A 23,142-nucleotide genomic window follows, 5' to 3' on the forward strand; every position below is an offset into this window, starting at 1 on the left:
AGATAACCGTATTTACAATACTCCTAAAATTACATCCACTTAACACTTATGAAGAAAAATTCTGGATTCTAATTTAAAATATGTGCGAAAACACATCATTTTTCAGAATTTTTACTTGGGTCACCCAAGCAAAAAAGTTTAAAAACCACTGGTACAGACAATGTGTAGCCCAGCCCTCTCTCTACCTATGACTCAACTAAATAGCGTTAAAAGTGAAAGGTCCTAAACTCATCAATAAAAAAAGTGCAAGGGGACCTAAAATACTTCAGAATCATGTAACATATATTTAGTTTATCATGCTCAGGTCTTTAAAAGGCTCAGGTCTTCTTAACCTAACCAAGTGCAGGCACCATACAAATCATGTAATCTCAAACTAAAACAACGGGAAGAAATAACTTAGAAGAGTTTTTCTAACAGTGGTGTTCCGTTTCAGAAACAGATCTCAGCGGCACTGCGTGCACGGGAAACACAATCCCTACCTACCTACTGTGGGAGCCTAAGGATTTAACCATGACTGTACAAAGGCAAAGACTGGGGATGGACATAAAAACAGAAATAGATACATCAGGATGATATGTTATTTGCATGGCTGACATATATAATCTCATTGGAAGCTGCACTATAATTAAAACACTTCAAAAATATTTATGCTCCAATTATCCAAAACCAAAATTTTTAATCCATAAAAAGAGAAAGTTAAAAACTAGATCATCACCAAGATAATTTCTAGCTTAGAAAATCAGTAATTGTGAATTCACTATTCACTGGATACATGTATTTGAGAATACATACACAAAATGTATTAAATCACGTTCCAGCATAAACAGTACATTTTTCTATTCCTTCTACTCTAGTGTATAGTGCTCACTTTCACCATTTAGAAATTCACAGAAGCGAATTTCTAACTTGTGGACTCATTAAGGAATGTTGCTTGAAACATTTAGTAAACATCAAATCTTCAGAACATTAGATCCCTTTCTGTATTTAACCATTCCAAAACAAGAGGTACTTTTCCAAAGTTATGACAACTGATAGAAAAGTGATTCGAGAGCCCACATGGCAGCATCAACCCAAGTTCAGACAAAGGACTCAGCTTTGAGGGACTTTCTTTTCCCTGTTATCTAACCTAGGGACCCATGAAGTCCAGTCCTGCAGAATATCATGTCACTCAGTATTTTCCCCTTTTTTATTCAGGAATCCTCAAATCCAAGGTTTTCTGTTTGTTTGTTTGTTTTGGTTTTTGTCCTTCTCCCTCTCTATGAACCCATTCTTCTGTTGCTTCTCACTTCTGCCCCAGAAGCAGAAACAGCAGGAATGCACAAACTGTATAAAGAGATTTTCTGAACATCTGACATTCTCCTTAGGCTCACATTCTGTCCAGACATCTATGCAAGATTCTAAGAGTTGTGTCAATTTTTTTTTTAAATGAAACTTAAAAATAATATGATATGGTACTAACAACATATGGTACGGAATCTGTCACAACCCAAGTAAGATTGGGGAAAGCACCTGGTGAGTAGGAAAGAGTGACTTGCTTACCTCTGTTTTCTGAATAAATTAGTGTTAGCACACACGCTGGCAGAAAGAATATTTTAAAAAATAAAATATCATTCCAAAGACTCACCCAAGAAATTAGGATACAGATGGTCAATATTATCCACAACATAGTTACACTTGGGACATCTATTATTGTCCTCCAAACTCTGATGAATACACTTGTAGCTATTAGTAGAGAAAAAATAAAATAGGTTTGATTAAATCAGTGATAGATTAATAAACTGGTCACACAAAAAAATGCCTACTAGTCTTCTATTCCTCATTTTCAACATAAGTAATAAAAGTTACCAATTTATTTCAGCTTATATTTTTCATCAAAAGAAGATACATAGGGCATTTATTAGATAATAGTATACAAAAGTTTTTGAAAAATAAACTCAAATAACAAATCTACTGAATATGAAATTTAAAAAGATGTAATAACTTTTAAGTTTATGCAATTTAAATAGTATATAACAACACCAAGAAAAGCAAATGACTATGATTTTAGTTAAGCAAGAAGACTATTCATGTTCTTGGAGTGCTATTATCCTTAATACAAAAAGAGTGCATTCAGGTAAAAAAGAAAATAAGAGAAAAACAGGAAAATCAACAAGACAAAAATTACTCAATAAGCATGAGAAAATCATTACCTTCACCAGGACAAAAAATTGATTTAAAATTATATACTAGTTTTTACCAATCAGAGTGGAAACATAAAGAAAATACTGTCAGACTTAAGGAGTTATGTTATGTGTGGATATAAACAAACTCATGTCCTGTTGCAGGAACTGTAACTGGCACAACGTTTTTGGAAGACAAGTTACATGGAAAACTTTAAGGCTGTGCATCCCCTTTGACGTAGTGATTTCACTGCTAGGAATTTTACCCTAAGGAAATAAGCAGAACTATATAGTATGTAAAAAGAAGTTCAACTCAAGGTTATCTGGAAATAACAAAATAAATCAGAAGCAACCAAAACACTAGGAAATTGACTAAATAAATTTGTAATGATCAATCCAATGCAATGTATACAGCCAATAAAAATAATCTAACAACTATTAATAGTTATAGCTGAAGAAATGTGATTACGAGAAATTTTTCCTTTCTTACCTTATATATTTATGAAATGTTTGGCTTTTTACAGTTGTGTATTATCTTATAATGTTTAAAAAACTTTTAAAACATTGTTCAACCAAATCACAGAGAAATATAAAATTGACATTAGGAAAAAAGTCACTATATTGCTATATTTCAGTATAAAAATGACAATCTCTAATACAGTGGATACTGTATAATCCCCTTTCTATTAAAAACAATTGTTTATGTGTACATTTAAAATAAACCAAAAAAGATATTCATTATAATGTTAAACAGTACGTCTCTGGGTTGCGTAATTGTGGGAAATTTTTTCTTTGTAGATGTCTTTAGTTCAAATTTCCATAGTAAACACGTATTGCTCCTAACAATTAGGAAAAAAAAAGTTATTTCTAAGAAATCACAAGTTGATTTATAAAGATAATTCCTAAAAAGGAAAGCATTTCTCTTATTCTATACCCGAATTACCATAAATGATTTCAGATTTATAAACTAAAGTTGATTTTTATATGTACCTACAACCTTCCACTTTATCAAAACAAAAACAAAAACCTACATCAATCAGGTTTCTTTGTTTTAGTTACCAACTTCTTTCTCATCTCACATTTGTTACATTCAAGGTAAGTAAAAAGAAGGACAGTTATGTAGCAGTGGAGGAGTTGTCTTTGGTCCCACACACGGGCCTAAAGATTATGGTGTAAATGCCTGGCACGTAACAGGTACTCAAGTATATACTGAACGAATGACTTGCACAATGTTCTAGAAACAATATCATAGCCTCTTGCAACTATGACAAGGCTAGGATTACCATATTACCACAAAATAAGCTACACAAAGGACAGAAAATTTCCTACATGGAAATTTCAATGAAGGAAATAACATACTAAATGTTTTCGTTGTTTTTATTTTTATTGCAAGAGAGAATGATAAAGCATATATCCAAATATAATAAAGAGCCCCAACATGAAAAAATGTATAATCTGCTTCGGGAAAAAGGAGATGAGTTAATATTACCAAAAAACATTCCCACATGACAAGACTTAACCCTTAAAAAAATCTGTAAGTCCAAATAAAGCAAGTCATGAACAAGAGAAAGTGGGAAGGTTATTAAAGATGGGAGATAGGGGTTGACATTTTTGAGATAAGCAGATGGACATTTTGGGTTTTAGCAAATGACTTTTATAAAGAAATGGTAGTTAGAAAATGGGCAAATAATATGACAAGAAGAACAAGGTAAGTTGTGAAACCAGAGAAAGAGTTTGTCAGTATACAAGATGGTATCCTGGAATCCCACAGAACCTTCCTCTCCTTTCTCCAGTACCCTAATCATATCCCTTGTCAGTAGGCTTACTACCACATCACCCTCTCCTAGAAGGAAAAACAGTCTGGGACACAACCAGAATGAACTGAACTATCCTCAGGAACAAACGGTCAAGTGACTTTTCTGCATTGTACTTAAAAACATTCATCTATATTATAAAATTAAAATATAGCAAATTACATACCACTGTATAAAACTGAAGTGACAAGATGCATCAAGTTTATCTTCGAGCATCTATTACCTCACTACCACCCCAAGATAGACCAGCCCTAGTTTGAGAAATAGTAACTATCTTATTTTGTACTAATTTGTGTACGTGTCTGTGAGCCCCTCTTCAATGTGCTCAATGAAAGCAGAGATCTGTTTTACTTACCTATGTACCCTCAATGCCTAGCACAATATCCTGTTAAAGAGTTGGAACTCAGTAAATGTTGAATAAATGAAAAAATAGGTATAACCAAAAAAGAAACACTGCCTCTGAGTCATACAAAACTCGACGAGAAATTCTCAGTATTTCTTACCACAGTAACTCTAATTCATTCTCATTCATCTAATTTACTCATACTTGATCATCACCAGTCCAAATGCAATGTTTCAGATTCCAAAAGAAGGATAAATGTCTAGACTAGTGATCAAAACAGGTGGGCATAAAGAGGTAAAAGGGATCTGGGATCCACCTGAGAAGTTTTCAATAGCTATTCACACTGAAACTCTTAAAAAAATATTATTCAGTACCACAGTGTGCTGACATAAATGGGTACCTGTGTCCTCTATTACGTGGTCATACATAATAACCAAGTATAAAGAAAGATGAACAGAAAGATACAAAATGATGAATTAGTCAAAAGTCCCAAAAGGCAAGCTGGCACCCAGGCTTGATTGCAGATACGCTGGCAGATGACAATACTGAGAGAACCTGTTAATTCCAGATTATTTGTACTGAAGCAAATAGTAAAGAAGCAAGGTGCAGGGGAGAAGCTGAAGGCAGCAAAGTGGCAAAGAGAAAGACCAAACCTCATCTCTGTATCATATAGAAGCCCCATTTTTTATTATAACATTGAGTTTCAGCTAGGCTACAGCTAATCCCTGGTTCACTGTCAAGCGGGAATGAATAAAGTGAAAGAAGCTCCTGTTATATTATCTCCAACCTATTACTAGAAAAGATTTAACCATTTATAAGTGGGACAAGGGATAAATAGCTGATGCAGTCCGATTTAATTTAGTGTTAATAATTGGATGGAGCCTTGAAGTGGTATATGGTTTGGCTCCAGATTACTAGAGAAGGTTCAAATTAGCAAAGAACTACTGTTAATGACTGAAGTTCCACAGGCCTCACTTGTCAGGATAGGGTAAATAATTATGAGCTTTTGCTTTAAGCAAAAGTACAAACATGTTTCACCGTTTAGCAAGCCTGACAATGGGAGTGCCAGCCTACAGATTAGCTCCTGTCAAGTTATGGTCTCTAACCCACCAAAATCCGCTCTCTGGTAGGCACTGTAAAACACATTCACATCAGAGTGTAACATAATAACTCTAATTGTAACAAGGATTATTAAGCTGAACTATATTTATTTGAAGGGGGAAAAAAAGGAATTTAAGGAATCAACAGAGCTTTCCAATTATGATGACACAGACACACCATGAAGATTATAGGACTCATTGAAAAGGCCAGGTCTGTCTAATTATTAAGTCAATCAGTGATTGATTACACTTCACCACATAGTCAAGCAAGATTATTGAACTGATTCAGCAGACTCTTCACCTTTTTAAAACGATACAGTGAATACATAAATTAGAGGACGGCAGTTAGGAAAAATTAAAAGCTCACTTCACAATCTAACACTTTAACACCTTCAAATCTGTGAAAGAAGAGGTGACGGAATAGGAAGAAGATAGGGGAGGGAGGTAGAGAGCAGTAGCAGGAGAGAGAGACTGAGTGACTTAACCAAGGTAGGGTGTTTTAAAGCCAGAACTAGAATGCTGATCTACTAACTTCAACAGGTTGCTCCTTTACCTCTATATCAGTAGTTCTCAACTGAAGGCTATTTTGTCCCCCAGGGGCTATCTGGCAATGTCTGGAGATAGTTTTGGCTGTCCTAACTGGAGGGAGAGGTGACAGTGCTCAACAATCTATAATACCCAGTCACCCACAACAAAGAATTCTCCGGTCTAGCGTGTCACAACTACCAAGGTTGAGAAAGCCTACTCTTATCTAAATCACCCACTTTTCCAGAATGATCCAAGTCTAAAGTCTCTAAGAGAATACATGGTTTCCCATGGAATGCTAAGGTGCTGATCAATTCATGCACCAAAGAGAACAACAGCAATCAGCCTGAAAAGACCAAGACCACACATGTATCAGCCCAAAAGCAAGATCCGCATGACCAGAATTTCAATAGCAATATGGAACAGAAAGTGACTCATGAACCCCAATAATGACAGTTAAGAAAGCTATTTTTATTCTAAACTTCTTAAGTGACTGGCAGATTGAATATACCTATCAATGAAGCATCATACTCCAGATAAAACTAAAGGTCTTACAGAATAGTGATAACACCCCATACTTTTCTTGACCGATTGATAATAACCTACCAGATATCATATTTAACTTCAAGAAAGTTACGGGTCTAACTTCAACATGAATTAGAATACAGTGACTATTATATTATTAGTCAGAAATATCAAGGCTAAAATAATACAACATCAGTGTAAATAATTTATGGAGACGATTGATTGCAAGTAGAATATACCACCCCCGAACAAAAAATAAACAAACAAAAGGAATTAAACATACACAGATTACACACTCTTTAGGATGGCCACTATTTAAAATCAAACAAACAAACAGAAAACAAGTACTGGCGAGGATGTGGAAAAACTGGAACCCTTGTGCACTGTTGATGGAAATGTAAAATGGGACTGCAGCTATATGGCTGTTCCTCAAAAACTTAATCATGGTATTACCATATGATCCAGCAAATCCACCCCTGGGTACGTACCCCAAAGAACTGAAAGCAGGGTACGAAGGAGATATTTATATACCAATGTTTAAAGCAGTATTATTAACAATAGTTAAGAGGTGAAAGTAACCCAAGTGTCCATCAACAAATGAATGGACAAACAAAATATAAAATATACATGCAATGGAAAATTACTCAGCCCTAAAAAGGAGGAAATCCTGACACATGCTACAAGATGAATGAAACTTGAGGACATTACGCTAAGTGAAATAAGCCAGTCACAAAAAAGACAAACATTGTTAGATCCCACTTATGTAAGGTATCAATACTCAAATTCACAGCGACAGGAAGTAAAATAATGACAGGCTGGGGGAAGGGGAAATGGGGAGTCGTTGTTTACTGGGTATCGAGTTTCCGTTTTTTAAAATGAAAAAATTCTGGAGATTGACTGCATAGTAATGTTCACACCTTAACATCATTTAACTGAAAAATGGTTACGATGGTAAATTTCATTACGGGTATTTTACCACAGCCAAAAATTATTTTAAATACACAGATTAATGTGACATATAATGTAAAGGTAACTCTGGGCAAAGTGTTAAGGAAGGAACACGGAACTTCCCTTCATCCTCTACATGCTTTTCCAATGTCCTTCGAGCCTGCTTTCCTGGGCCTCACTCACATCTATCCCCACAAGTGAGTAAAGGGACTTGACCTGATTACTCAACACCCTGCCCCGCCCCTTCACCCCCCAACACAGTTCTCTAAAACAGCAAAGCTCTTTAACAATTAACAAACCCAAAAGGTTTTACATCCATCTGTAAGGCCTATGGGAAATCTAAGTACTTTACAGAAATCACGCACCAACCATATGCTTACTGCCTTGAGCCGTCAAACCTGTAAAGATATATCAGTCAAAGAAATAATATGATTACAAGATAACCAACATTAGCTTAAAAAACATAACTTCTCACTGACTACATTTATACACAGTTTAAGACTGTCAAAAGATAATTTTACTAAATAAAATCATCTTACCAAAAGCTGTGGCCACATTTCGTCATGTATGCTTCCTCAATCATATCAAAGCAGATAGGGCTAAAAAGAAAATAGAAAAATAATTGATACATTTTTTAAAGTAGAGTGATTACAAACTGGAAAAGGCCAGTAACAATACCAACAAAATCATATTTCCATATATAGCTAAGTCTTCAAACATCTTACCAATGAGAGATGAAATTTCTATTGAGCTGAATGAATTTTAGGGGATTGTGGGTAAAATAGCAATTTGTTCAAGATGGCCCTAAGGGCCATCAAATTTGAAAATTTAACGAGTAAATTAAAATAGCCCCAATACTTTAACTCGCTCATAATTTTTACCAGTGCATTTCAATCACGAGAGTCCTTAAGAAAGTTCTATCATCTTCTTTGATCATCCCTAAACTCAAAAACACTTACCTAGACCTACTAACCTAAATGCTCTTTTATTTACTACGGAAAGAAAACTAATTCCCTGAGTCATAAATTTACAATTCCAATTTCATATAACTCTTTTAGGTAATTAAGACAGCAGTGATAATACTTAAAATGGCGCAAACCATAGCCATTAAAACAATGACATATATTAACACATTTAATCCTTTCTACAACACAGTGAGTACTATTACTAAACCCATTCTATAGGTGAAGAAATTGAGGTACAGAGATGCTTAAACTCAGGTTCATGTTATTAACCACTATTCTATACTGCTTCCAGACACTATGCGTTAAATACCAAATCATACCAACTATGACATCATTCTGGCCAACAAATGGTAGTTATCAATCTGAGAGGGTACTGTCTCCCAGAAAAATGCAAAGCCTTATAAAAAAAGATTTCCCTTTATCCTTCCCTCTTGTTCCTTCCACAAACCCTGGTGAAGTGTCCGGAAATACTACAGCCACCTAGTGACCATGAAAACCACCACCATAAACTCAGAAGGTAGGATACTGGCTCCTGGGTAACATGCTTGAGCAGTCGCATCAACCATGGATTGCCTACCTCTGGACTCACATTCCATGAGAAAAATAAATCCTTACTTGCTTAAGCCAATATTTACCAAGTTTTCTGTTACTGGCATACAAATTCAATCCTTACTGCTTATACATGACACTTAAACTGTAAATTCGTACACTCCAAGAAAAATGTCCTTGGTATAAATACTACCTTAGAATGTGAGGCTATAAAAAGTTATAAAATCTCAATGTTACAAAAGATCAGAGTTTGACCACATATAATGTGTTGGCTTAGACTGTGTTGGTTGTGTTAACTTCACTTTGCTAGACTGAGAAGAAAGAGAAGTCTTCTAAATGTGGGGATTTGGTAATTTTTCTTTGGAGGCAAAGTCCATCTTACTCCTGCTTGATGGAGTTAAGGGAGCAGGACTGGGGGCCCCCCCTGGGAGAGTGTGGATGAGCTGTGCAGGCTGCTCTGTGATCCCAGTTTCTGGTTGAAAGATGCTGAAGAGCAGATCTGGGCTGGAGGTTTTATTTCACAGGCACAGTTGGCCACCGGATGCTCAACACAGATACAGAAAGGCTCAAAACCCAGAGTGGAGGAGACCTTTAGCCCCCCCGCCCAAACACCTTTTGAAAGAATTTTAGAGCAGTTTTTTGTTTACAACAAAATTGAGTGGAAAACAAAGAAAACTACATGTCATATAATACATAGCACTAATACTAAAAGTTGCATGCAGTACCTAAAAAAGTACTATCACATCAGTTTAAAACAGCAGTTTTTAAGGAATGGCTTCTGAGTAACATGTGAATTGAAAGAAGAAAGTCTCCATTCTTTTCACAGAAAACTAGCTCTTTAACCACATTAAAAATCAAGACTTCCAGCAAAAATGGAATTCAACTGAAATTAATCCTAGGTATGCCACTTACAGCTTTCTGATTTTGGGCAAGTCATTTCTGATCCTGTTTTCTTCATTTGTATAACTGGGATGATATTTACATCATAGAATCCTTGTACTGCTTAGCAAAATATCTGTAAGTACTCAGTACAATTCCTAGTATACAATATTCAATAAATAGTAGAATACACAAAAAGAGAATATGGAAAAATCTGTATCAGTGATAGAAACTTGGGAAGAGTGGTATCCATCCAAGATAAAAACTTCAAGCAATTCCTATTATAAACAGGTAGAACTGAATAAAGGAAGATAAAGACTGACCTACCAATCCCCTTCCCAAGAAAGGGATGAAACAACAAAGGAAATATGGAAATACAGAGGTGTTCCTAACAAAACAGCACTAACTCTTCCCAATTTTGAAGCACAAGAATATACCCCAGAGTAGGTTCTGGGAAAAACTGTAAATAATTCATTTAAAACCCATTCCATTCTGCCAATCAATAGCATTCAAGGAAGATGAACTAGAAGACCTACTCACAAATACAGGCGTAGCAAGTATATGAATTGGCAGCCAGGCCAAACATTATACAGACACATGAAATTTTATACAACCCCCAAAACGTCATACAGACACCCAACATTTTTATGTGTTGCCAAAAGCTTTTTATGGACCCCTGACACAGTAGCATCATCAGAGAGGGGGTAGAAATCACACATGGCTTAAGCCCGCTGCTGGGGCTGTTCATGTCTCCTGCACCACCGTAACACAAGCAATTCTTGTAAATCAACATGCAAAACAGGAAATCCAATAGGAAGGGGATTCCACTCATAGAAGGGGAAAACACACTGCTTTTCAAGTATACGGAAAGATGTTCCAACTCACTAGTAATCAGAAAAAGGAAATTAAAACAATAAAATAACACTTTATTCCCATTAAATTATTAGAAAATTGGAACATCAAGTATGCTAAGCAGGTTATGGAGAAACAAGAATATTCATGCAGACACATTCTAGCAACCAACATGCACTGACTATTCATACACTCATGACCACATAATCCCACTCTTGAGATTGTATTTAAATAAGTACAGATATATACATCTATACATCCCTGAGTATATGTACGTGTGTAGTACCTGTATATATATGCAAATGTATACATACATGCATATGTACTTATTTGTATGTATGTGGCTGTGTGTGTGTGTTTACAGCCAAGAAAAACATGCATATGTGTCAATGGAATATGTATGAGGATACTTGCAACAAGCCAGTTATTAATTGTGACAGGAATTTAGAAGCAGCCTAATGCTCATAATTACTAGAATGGAGAAGTAATATGTGCTTGGGTATATGCTATAAAACATTATGCAATAGTCAAAAGGAAAGAACCAAAGGTATATAGAGCAACATAGCTAGATGTTTTGTCAAGTGAAAACGGAAATGAAAAATGAGATCTGTGGCATAATACAGTTTATATACATTTAAAACATGCAAAAAACATATTTCACAGTGATGCACACATTCAAAGACATACATAAATCACAACAGAACAGAAAACCAAGAGAAGAGGTCAGGAGGCTAAGAAATGAAGTGGGGGGAGAAATTCAATCCTTTATTCAATAGGTGACTTTTCTAAATCACCTTTTGACTAACTTACTGATATCCAGATATTTTCACACAATACTGTCCATTACTTTGGTGAGGTAGCATTTATTAAGAGAATATATACCATGTTTCCCTGAAAATAAGACCTAACTGGAAAATAAGCCCTAACATGATATTTCAGGATGACATCCCCTGAACATAAGCCCTAATGCGTCTTCTGGAGCAAAAATTAATATAAGACCCAGTCTTATTTTTGGGGAAACACGGTATAATAGAATCAAAAGCCACTGGTATTGGGATCTAAAGCCGGGTTTACATTTAGCCAGCTAAACTACATCTGACTCCAGCTTTAGGAATGTTGCTAAACATGTCTAATTCACCACATCCCAGAATCTCCTCCATTCCTCCCTCCCACATATAAACATTTAGTTCATAGGAAATAAAACAGTAATTCACAATTGTCTCCGAGACTTTCTTCCAATTTGCTGACACCTATATTCAAGTTTTGAGGCAGGCATTTTCTATGTTAACACATCTACATGAAATGACAGCTACGTCCAACGGCAATCTAGCCAACAGGAATTTTCAAAAATGCCATCATCTATAACATATAACCCAATTTTCAGATATGTCAAAGTATAAAGAAAAAAAATTCAATATAGAATCAAAGAAATTTGACAAAGTAAAACAAAGCCAAAGAGGAGTCTTGGATGGTCCAATGGACAAAGTGAAACACAATTAGCTCACTCTACACTTGAGGTCAAAATTTAACTGCAAGCAGACTTACCCTTTTATTATATACACTTAGAAAGCTGGGAGAGGGTGATAAATGAAACAATTACTTTCAGATATTAGACAATAGGCGGCAAAGTACTGAAATCTTTAAGGGAAGATGAACAAATGAAGTAAAAACACTACCATAGACCCAGCTTTCTGCTTCCACAGAAAGCTTCACAAGCCCAAGGATGAAGAACACAAGCATATCACAATAATCTCACTGAGTCCAGGAAGGTTAAAGGGTGACAAATTTACAAGGCAGGACACCACAGAGGAAGGAGCTACAAGAAGAAAGAATTCTATAAATCTATACAGGATTCTCGTCAAGTCCATTGTTGAATACTAGTAGCCATACTAGTACAGGGTAAAACTCCACAAGATCAGTTAAAAAATAGCCAGGGAGCTATAAAACACAGGGTATTCAACAGAGGCCCCAGAAGAGTCATTGGTAGACAAGCTCAGAAAAATGGCTCCTCATAATCCACCCTAAAATTTTTTTTAATTTAAATATTTTTTTCATCCTCAAAAGGATCAAACTGATACGTAAGTAACTTCCCTTCCTGCCAGAACAAAGTCCAACACTTTAGAAAGAAAACAAAATCTATCACTCAATAATAGAAAGTTTAAAATGTTCACTATCCAATAAATAACTAGACATGTGAAATAGCAGCAAATGTGACCCATAAATGAGAGAAAACAGTCAATAGAAATAAAGAAATAATGGAATTAGCAGAAAAGAACTTCAAAATATATATCACATATATGTTCAATGACTTAAAGGAACACATGAATTAAGTGAAAATGGAAAATATAAAAAGAACCAACTGGACCTTTAGAGCTGAAAATTATAGTATCTGAAAACAGCAAAAGAATGGAAACTATAAGAGAAAGTAAAATGCAATTGCTAGAAGTTTAAAAAACACAACACCAGAGACATAGGATTATTTCCATGGGCTCATCAATGCAAGAAACGCAAGTTAAGAAGCAGTTAATCTGAAGATAGGTCAACAGACATTATCCAAGTAATAATACATACTTTCAATCTTTTGTATGAAAGAAATATTAAAGTGAAAACTATAAATCCTTTAAACGTTCATGAATTCTACGCAAGACATGAGTCATTCCACTGTCCAGTGTATTCACGCTGTATATATTTAGTAGTCATCTCGGATATCAAATTGGTTATCATATTGAGAACATATTCACATAACTTTTATTACAGTATATTGTTCTAACTAATCCATTTTATTATTGTTAATCTCTACTGTTCCTAAGTTACAAATTAAACTTTATCACAAGTATGAATGTATAGGGAAAAAACATAGTATATACAGGGTTCTGTACTATCCACGGTTTCAGGCACCCACTGGGAGTCTTGGAGCATAACCCCTATGGATAAGGGGGGACTACCGTGTTAATACCAGACTAAATAGATTTCAGAACAAATACTACCAGAAAGAGGGACATTTCGAAATGATAAGGGGATCAATTCACCAATCTAAATGTGTGTACCCTACTAACAAAGCTTCAAAATACACGAAGCAAAAGCTGACAGAATTAAAAAATATAGCCAAAGTCACAATTACTATTGGAATAGTTAAGGATTTTTAACACTCCTCTATTAGTAATTGACAGAATAAGTATATAGAAAATCAATTAGGGTATACAGAATATAAACAACACATCAACCAACTTGACTATTTGACATGTATAGAATATACCAGCCTATACACAGCAGAATACTCAATTTTTTCAAGTGCATACGAAACATTAACCAAGATAAAGCTTTTAGTGGACCATGAAACAACTCTCAGTAAAAAACTTAAAGAACTAAATGCATAAAAATCATATTCTGGGAACAAAGCCGAATTATATTAGAAATCAATAACAGAACGATATCCAGAAAATTCTCATTAAGAAATTAAACAACATATTTCTAAATAACCAATGGTTCAAATAGGAAATCACCATGTTAGACAATTTCTAAGATAGGACACAAAAGTCATAAATCATTAAAGAAATAACTAATAAATTGGACTTAAAATTTAAAGCTTTCGCACTTCAAAAGACAGTGTTAAGAAAATTAAAAGGGAAGCAACATCGTGGGAGAAAATATCACAATACACAGGACTGACAAAAGATTTTGTATCCAGAATTTATAAAGAATCTTTGCAATTCAAGAGAAACAACTTAAGAGAAAAATGGCCAAAAGATTAGAACAGATACTTTATAAAAGATCTGGAAATAGAAAAAAAGCTCATGGAAATATGTTCAACATCATTAGTTATTAAGGTAATGCAAATTAGAATAATCAGATACTACTACACACCCACTAGAATGACTAAAATTTGAAAGACTGAAAGCACCAAGTGTTGGCAAGAATGTGGAACTGGAACTTTTATACAGTCTTGATGGTAGAAGTGCAAAATGATGCAGCCACTTTAAAAAACAGTTTTGCAGTTTCTTATAAACATAACATACAAGCCAGCAATGTACTCCTAGATATTTACCCAAGAGATGTAAAGACGTGTTCACACAGAAACATGAACGTGACAGCTTTCTTCACAAACACCAAAAACTAGACACAAAGAAACTCAAATATCTTTTATCTGATGAATATATCACAAATCATGTTATATTTAAATAATGGATTACTACTCAGTAATTAAAAGAAAAAAATTAGTGATACATTTAGCATGCAATATTACTGAAATCGCAAAACCCTTATGCCAAATGAAAGAAGTCAGACACAAAAGACTACATATTGAATGACTCCATTAATAACTATCCTAGAAAAGGCAAAACTATAGTCATAAAAAATAGATCACTGGTTGGCAGGCGTCAGAGGAAAGAGCAGAAGATAAAGTGCAAGTGAACTTTCTAGGGTGATGGAAATGTTCTGTATCTTGATTAGGGTGGTGGTTCCGCAGATGTACTAAATTGTCAAAACTCATTTTACTATTCACTTAAAACTGGTGACTTCCATTATATGTAAATTATGTCGTAATAAACGCTGATTTTAAACAAAATCTGCAGCTTCTGAATAAAGGCAAGGTAACATAATGGTTAAACTTGAGCTCTGAGCCATAATGTCTGGATATAAACACTGACCCCATCATTAATGGTATGAACTGAGACAAGTTACATAACCTCTCTGACCATCATTTTCTCACTTATGAAATGGGAATTAATAAAAGTATCTGTACCAAATGGTCACTGCAATGATTGAATAAGTAATATTAGACCCTTAGAATGGTGCCTGGCAAATAACGACAGTTTATCTTGGAGCACACATTATTATTATGAGTACGGCACCAAAACAATTGTTAGTATAGCACATTCAATCTTCACTTTGGAGTGGACTTTGGCATTTATGATCTTTGAGTTTCAAGTATCTATAAAACAGTTATCTGTATTTTACGAAGCCCACTTTGCCTCATCATCTCTGTTCGAGGCAAATGCCCATCCTTAAAATAATACTGAGGCCAGAGGATTCCAAGGTACTAGATTACTTGGGCCTGGGGTCATGTGTTCCAACTCTGAATTTGGGAAAGAGCACCCACCCCCAACCACGTGACTAGGAAGAAAGGCTAGATTCCCATAGGTAATACCAGAAATACAATGAAGAGAAACCAGACTATCTATTATAAGCCATCTTTCTCTATATACATTAATAGAGACAAAATTCATGAAACTTAATTATGAAAAATGAAAGGACAATTAACTTATATATGAGGATATGAAGAGAAAACATGATACCCAATGAAAATATGGAGATTCCAGGGACCTATACAAATAGAACCTGTACCATACATATATGAAGAAAGACAGAGGGTGAAGAACAAGCAAGGTAAAAGGCAAAGATGGGGAGATACCAAGAATTCAGGAATCATTTTTATTTTGTGTAATATAAATTTTGACAGGAAAGAGAAGACTGTCAAAGCCTTTTCTCCCAAGCAACATACAGAAGCTTTGAGGAAAAAGGTTTACAGACTAAAATAATTATTTAAAACAGAAAGAAATCACCATCACGAACAAACATACATGAGCAACAAGGTTTAAGGTTATAGTTACTTTAATCAATAACAATTCTTAGATGGAATATGATCAACTAAGTAATGTCAGTTCATTATCAAGAAAGGTTTATAAAAGGAAAAGGTAGCTACTAAGGAGCACCTTCTTTGGTAATGAACTGTACTACTGTCAAAGAACCTCCCTTTCAATTTATCGACCAGAATTCAAGTTACTAGTCTTTCATATCCTGCTTCATAATCATGTTTCATTTTCTCTACCATTTGATTCACCTAAGTCTTCTGCCGACACTGATACTGATAACCCACAATCTGATAGAAGGACAATGACAAACTGCTATGATTTGATGTTGTCTTCTGCAGAGTACCGTTCACCACCATTGTCGTCCAAATAGCATGTGTATTATCAAGCAAAAGAATCAAGTTTCATTTTGCAGATTTAAGGAAGTTCTTGACTGTTACTATAACAATATAATGAATTCCAGTTTATTTCAGCAGTTGAATGTTTTAACAGGTCTTTAAATTACATTTAGTTCTATTTATAAGCACACAATGGTCGAAAAAAGCCACTTAAATTTTCCACTCACTTTCTTATCACAGGGGAAATTATATCCCATAATTCACTGACTTTCAAAAAATTTCACCTTGATACCCAGTAAGACATACACTGCGCATCAGTATGTAACCAAAAGTTTCATCAAATAAACTTTTCTGTATCGTGACGGGTTCTATGATATCTCCTATTTTATTTCACTTTTTAATAGTCTGAAAAACATACTTATAGTAGCAAGAATGGTCAAAAAGTTTCACCTTTAGTGCTAAATGTAATTAATAGGTAATGTCTGCTGAGAGTGCTATGTAGTGAGACAACATCTGAATTCAGAAGAATATTTAGTGTGTAAGTGAAGCAATGAAGCCAGTATATGATACTACAATTTTGTGTTTAAAAAGCCTTTCTTTGCACTAAATCGTGAGCTCCTTACGGATAGTCTATTATTAATTTGATACAAGAGAGGCAGTCACATATTTAATAAATGGTAGATCAACTTAATGTAGAGCCTACCTACTTTTTATCAGGCAGACGATTAGTCAACCTTCCCACAAGGGGCTTACATCTACTTGAAAATAAGTTTCTGCTGCAACTTAGAGAATAATTGGGACTTGCAGATCATTTCAGGTAGTTGGAAAAGCTAATGCAGAGGCAGTAGTAATGTGACAGAATAAAAGAAGTCATCTTCCAAATACAGGCTAGATTTACAGTTTAGTTAAATGGATGATGTAAGAAAAAATTGAAAAATCAAAGTAAAAAAGACTTTCTTTGATAGTCAAATATTTTTCCAACTTCAAGTTAAGGACTACTCTCTCCTGTACTATAGGTTCTCCATCTATAAATCACAGTTAGAATTATCTACAGTTTGATAATACGTACTCTCAATCCTTTGTATGAAAGAAATATTAAATGAAAACCACAAATCCCTAAAATGCTCATCAATTCTGCAATATAAACTTATTTTCAAATATGATGTAAGTCAAAAAAGGCCAGTATGTGTCACTGAAAATTGGTATTTGACTTTAAATCAACTGTTCTCAAGAAGGAAAAAAAGACATGCCATTATCACCAGGGGAGCTTTTGCAAACTACAGTACCCACTGGAGCCTCCAATTCTGATATATCCTCTCAGGATGGGAGCAGGCAGACAGGCAGGGGGAGGGAGTGGTTAGGGACGAACATGTTTATCTCAAGTGATTATGAAACAGCTGTTTCCCTCCAATCTCCCACATTTAAAAACTACTGGGCTAAATACATATACTCAAACTTATGCATCTGGAGTTTTCCAGCCCCATGCAAAGAAAGCACTAAGTTGAGCACTGGGAGTTCTCCTTTTGTCCCTTAGATGTCCAATCTGAAACAAAGTTATTTAACTTGTTTGTACCTCAACAGAAATATAATTATATTAGTATTATATTAAAATTGGAAGTTCTATATAACTTCACAGAATTGCTCTAAGGATAAAACAAAATGTGACGTATAAGCATATCTTTAAAATGTAATGAATAAGGAATTATCATCATTATTCAAATCAGCCTCATTTAGATTTGTAAAAGCATAATTTGGATTGGTTCAGTTTGACCTTGAAGCATACAAGACCAGACCAATCACCCAGAGCCAATTAGAAATGAAAAGGATTCCTTGAGCCTTGCCTAATCCATATCCCCCTACTCCAAAAGCTTGGCCAAATCAAATCTAGCTTGAGAATTTGGAAAATAGATTTTCATTAATGAGTTCTTCTGAATATTCAACCTCACCAGAAAAAGAAATGGATTAATGAGATTATTAAAGTGAAATATTCAGAATTTTTAACTAAAGACTCTTACTGGATACTTCCGTATTAGAATATTAAAGAAAACAGAATAATTTAATAAACATGGTTAGGACTCGGGGACTAGATTGTAATTTTAAAAAATTAGGTGGCAGACTAATAAAAATGTAAATAACCTACCCCTCCCCCCCAAAAAAAAAATCAGTGCTAGCTGCTTCCATTCCCCCATCCTTCTTCAATTCCGGATAAAATGGCCTATCAGAAGTACAATAAAACTCATGTGGCGCCTGGCAGACAGAGAGTGCCAAATAAATACCTGCTAAATGAACCACTGATTCCCTTATTTCTCACATCTTTGGCACTATTTTGGTGTACCTATCTGGATGCTGGCATGTTTTCTTTTAGCCTACTGAAACCCGAAATGAAAATGGTGGCTAAAAAAACTGAATCCTGCAAACTCTCATTTTGTTTCATTAGCTTCTACTTTATCATATGGCACTCTCTACTGAGTATGAGCACAAACACCTTAGACCCCACCACGAGCTGCTTATTTTTAAATAACAATCACAATTATAGCCCAGTTTCAATGAAAAATGAATTAATTCTGAATCTAGAATAATTTAAGACCAAAGCAAGCATATGAATAGACATCATTACTGCAAGAACTAGAAACTGTAAGTCTAATCAATAACTTCCCATCGTATTTACCAGTTGATCTTTGAACAGGAGGGCTAGGGGCACCGACCCCCACACCATCAAAAATCCGCTTTTAACTTTCGACTCTACGGATGGCCCTTTGCATAGTGAATTCAACCAATTGCAGATGGAAAATAGTATTATTTCTACCTGAGGTTAGGAATGTGAAAATACTGTCTTTGGTCAGTGATTGGTTGAATCTACAGATGCGAAACCAAGGATACAAGGGCCAATTGTATTTACTGAAAAATACCGATGTATATATAACTGGACCCACACGGTTCAAACCTGTGTTGTTCAAGGGTCAACTGTAATGACAACAAACTCCGATCATCTTTGATCCTGAAGTGAATCAACTTCCCCTATAATGACAGTCGCAAGCCAACTTCCTACACCATTACTATTCTAAATCCACCTACAATTTCCTCCAGGGAAAAGCACAAAATCCTACCAGTTAGCTGGTAAATTTCACTCTGCTAAAAGTAACTTCTTTCTCACAATTCTACTATTTGCCTGGGTTTTGGATACAGAAATCCAGTGAAAATCCAGAAACACTCTCAACAAGACAATCAACTCCATCTTTCACTTAATAGGGCTGACCCCTCCATGACAAATACGTAACTGAATACTACTACGGTGTATCATTCAAGATGTCATTCAAGTCTGGCTGACAAAATGTCAAATATCTCGCCTTCCTCAAATGAGACGTTCCAGTATACTCGAATGTGATACAGAAGTGTAGTGGCTCCATCTGACACACGGATGATATTTAGTAAATGTGGTTCCCTATTTCAAGATACTCAGTTGAGAAGTGCAATTTTTGGTGAACAGCCTTTCTTGACAGATTTCCAAGCGGCCTACCCTTTGAAACAGTAAGAGATCTTTATCCATAGACACACCATGGACACTTACATGAAATACTACTTCTTAAAACATCCATACCCAGGTTTAGTACACCGTCTACCACACTTTCAATCAGCAAAATCTGGCCAACAACTCCATCCCTCAGCATCCCAGGGAGCGTACCCCTCTCCCTTTACAAATCTAATTCACTTGAACAAGCAATCGGACTAACAGGACACCGAATTCACCAGCCAGCCAGAAAATTCAAGGCCTAACTTCCTTGCCCAACTTTTTCCTTTTACGCAGAACCATGTATTTGACTTTCCACCTTGCCCCCTCGTTTCTTAGGCCCTGAACGCTCTTCACTTCCCCCTCACGAGTCCTTACCTCGTGGGTACCCACCCTGCCCGGGGTCTCCAACATTGCTCACCCCACCGAGCAGCAGCTCGAATCGCTCTGCAGACACCGCCCCGACCCACCAGCCCGAACGGCAGAAACTCCGCGACGGGGAGGGGGCTGCTCTTCAAACCCACCATACGAAGTCGTTGCTTTTGTCCTCGTACGAGTTGATGAGCCCGTTGCAGAGAGGGGCGAGCAGAGGTCGCTTCCTGCTGCCGCTGCCGAGGCTGGAACTGCTCCCTCCTCCGCCGGCGCTGGGCCTGGGCGCGCAGCTGAGCCGGGACAGGCCCGCGGACACCACCCCACCGCCGCTCCCTCTGCCGCTGCCGGACACAGCGGGCGCCACCAACACAGGCCGCACCGGGCCCCCGAGGCCGCCGGAGCCCGCGGCCTGGGCTGCCCCGCCGGACCCCAGCGCCGACGCCGAAGCCGCCACCACGGAAGGGGGCGACGGGGAAGAGGATAAGGACGAGGAGGCGGAAGTCACCGAGGAGGCCGCCGAGGAGCCAGGGCTGGTCCCGGCGGAGCCCGACCCGGCCTGGCGGCTACCAGACATCGTGACTCCCTCCCCTCCGGCGGGGCGCTCGGAGGAGAGGGACCGCGACCCGCCGCCGCCGCCTCCCCTGCCTCCGCTCAGTGCATCCTGAGGACGCGCGCCGCGCCGGAGGTGGGGCTGAGGAACAATAAAGTTGATTTTTGTAAGGCGACCACACGACAGCGTCCGACGGGAGGGGGCGGAGGAAACTAATAAAGCCGAGGAGAAACCACTGCCGCTCTTGAGGCCGCCGCCGCCGCGGTACCCTGCCGCAGCCAACCCTGGGGCGCCGAGGCCCGGCGGTGCGCGTGCGCGAGCGGCGGAAGGGGCGGGAACGGCGGGGGATACGACTTGACGGGCGGCCCGGGCGGTTCTCAGACGCGCACGGCGCGCCGTCGGCGACGGCGGCGGCCTGTACCGACGGTAGCCCTCGCCGGGAGCTGTTTTCGTTCGTGACGTACCGGAGGGCAGGCCGTCGTAATGGGTGACAAGACTGCAGCGAGCGGAATGAATGGTCGCGGTGGCCGAGGGCTTGAGGGGGAGGGCTTGCAGAGCGACTGCGCACGCGCGCCCTGAGTTACCCAGGGTGCCCGCTCCTGGCGGAGTTGAGCGGCGCCGGCGCACCACGCATGCGTGCGGGTGAGCCGCATTCCTCAACGTGAAGAGGGAGCGGTTGCCGTTGCCTGAGAGAGAGGCAGGCTGTGCAAACCAGTGGCGAGGGCATGGCAGGTGCTTCCGAGTGGGGGATTGAAGGCTCTGCAGACTGGGACGCATACAAATAACCCAGAAGCTCCGAGCAGTTGGAAAGAGCACTGGACTGAGAGTCAGGGACTCAGGACCATTCCACAGTATTCTGAGGAATACGTTAAGATGAAGTCAGTCGACAGTGCTTTGTAAGTTGAAAACGTTGTAGCAGATGTTACCAATTTTATGGGTTCGACCATGATCCTCTTCTTGTATTTTGAAAAGCGATTTGCCAAATTAAGCCTAACAACAATGGGAAAACAAACGATACTTAATCAGAACACAGCTCAGCCAGAACCTCGGTTTATGTGGATCTGATGTATTCCTAGCACAAAACAAAGAAACCTGGTACTTAATACCACCAGAAAATGTGCAATTTCTGGGAGGCTTTTTGGAATCTTAAAAATTGATTACAGATTGTCATTTGCCTTTTGGAGAATCCCTAAGATTCTTGGGGATGTAAAGGAGAAACAACTGAACTGGGTGATTTTTCGGTATCTCTTTCCAACTCTTAGCATTTTATGTGTCTTGGAGGAAAAGAGCCCAGAATTAATTTTCTTGAGTTTTGAAGACTAGGAACAACCAGGGCCTTTCCCCAGGAATATCTGTCCACGCTGAAGGGGTAGGGCCAGGGAAGGGCCTACATGAAGGCCCAGCAACAAGACAGCCATTCACCTGGGCAGTGAACCATCGTAAGGGTACCACACTCCTCAACTCTGCCTTAGTTGCTCACCCTCCTATTTCCAGCTCAGGTTTCTGCTCAGAATAATAATACAGGAATGGGTTTATCAGATTTCCATGAACCACCCTCCTTGTGTGAACGTTGCATTATCTAATCCCTTGTTTAAATTCATTTCCAAGACCCAACTGAAATGTGAAGCCTTCCTGACTCCTTGTCAGAGATAGTTGCACTCTCATTTGTGCTCCAACGATATTTTGTTTGCACTTATAACATTGTATGTTAGTGGTTTATATATGATTCTCCTCCACCAGCCTATCAGCTTCAGCTTTGTATTCCCAGGAGGTAACACAATACCTGGCCTATGATAGATGCTCATCAAATATTTCTCGACTAACGAATAAAGCAATTGACCTCATTTTTATTTTAATTATTTGCTTAAAGTATGGTTTTCCAATTAAATTGTAAGTTCCATGAAAGACAGAACCGTATTGGTGTTCAGTGGGCATTCAATAATTTTTTTGATGAAAGAATGCGTAAAGTAATGCAAAGAATTTGATGAATATCTGTTGAACATTTGCTACCCATAGGCCTGGATTAGGCAAAGAAGAGATGAAGAAGTATATAAAATGTTCCTACATTCAGGAAATTTATGGAATAGTTGACGAATTAGAAAAATACATAAAAAAGTAAGTAATGTC

At 37.5% G+C, this 23,142-nt stretch overlaps 1 protein-coding gene across 3 annotated transcripts in view; it reads right to left on the reverse strand.

Moving 5' to 3' along the window:
* COP1 (COP1 E3 ubiquitin ligase) overlaps nt 1-22,194 on the reverse strand; it is a 120,270-nt gene extending 98,076 nt beyond the window's left edge. Inside the window, exons 1-3 of one of the 3 annotated variants that reach the window (XM_033092936.1) lie at nt 20,618-21,350; nt 7,954-8,013; nt 1,625-1,722 (exon numbers count right to left, since the gene is read on the reverse strand). In XM_033092936.1, coding sequence (XP_032948827.1) covers nt 1,625-1,722; nt 7,954-8,013; nt 20,618-21,039 — 580 coding nt within the window. In that variant the 5' untranslated portion in view covers nt 21,040-21,350. Of the gene's footprint in view, nt 1-1,624; nt 1,723-7,953; nt 8,014-20,617; nt 21,351-21,479 lie in introns of those variants that run through there. The other 2 variants (XM_033092937.1, XM_033092935.1) reach the window with 2 other exon arrangements.
* Nucleotides 22,195-23,142: the final 948 nt, after the last annotated feature.

This window comes from Rhinolophus ferrumequinum, chromosome 22 (genome assembly GCF_004115265.2).
Source record: "Rhinolophus ferrumequinum isolate MPI-CBG mRhiFer1 chromosome 22, mRhiFer1_v1.p, whole genome shotgun sequence".
NCBI classification, from domain to species: Eukaryota; Metazoa; Chordata; class Mammalia; order Chiroptera; family Rhinolophidae; genus Rhinolophus; species Rhinolophus ferrumequinum.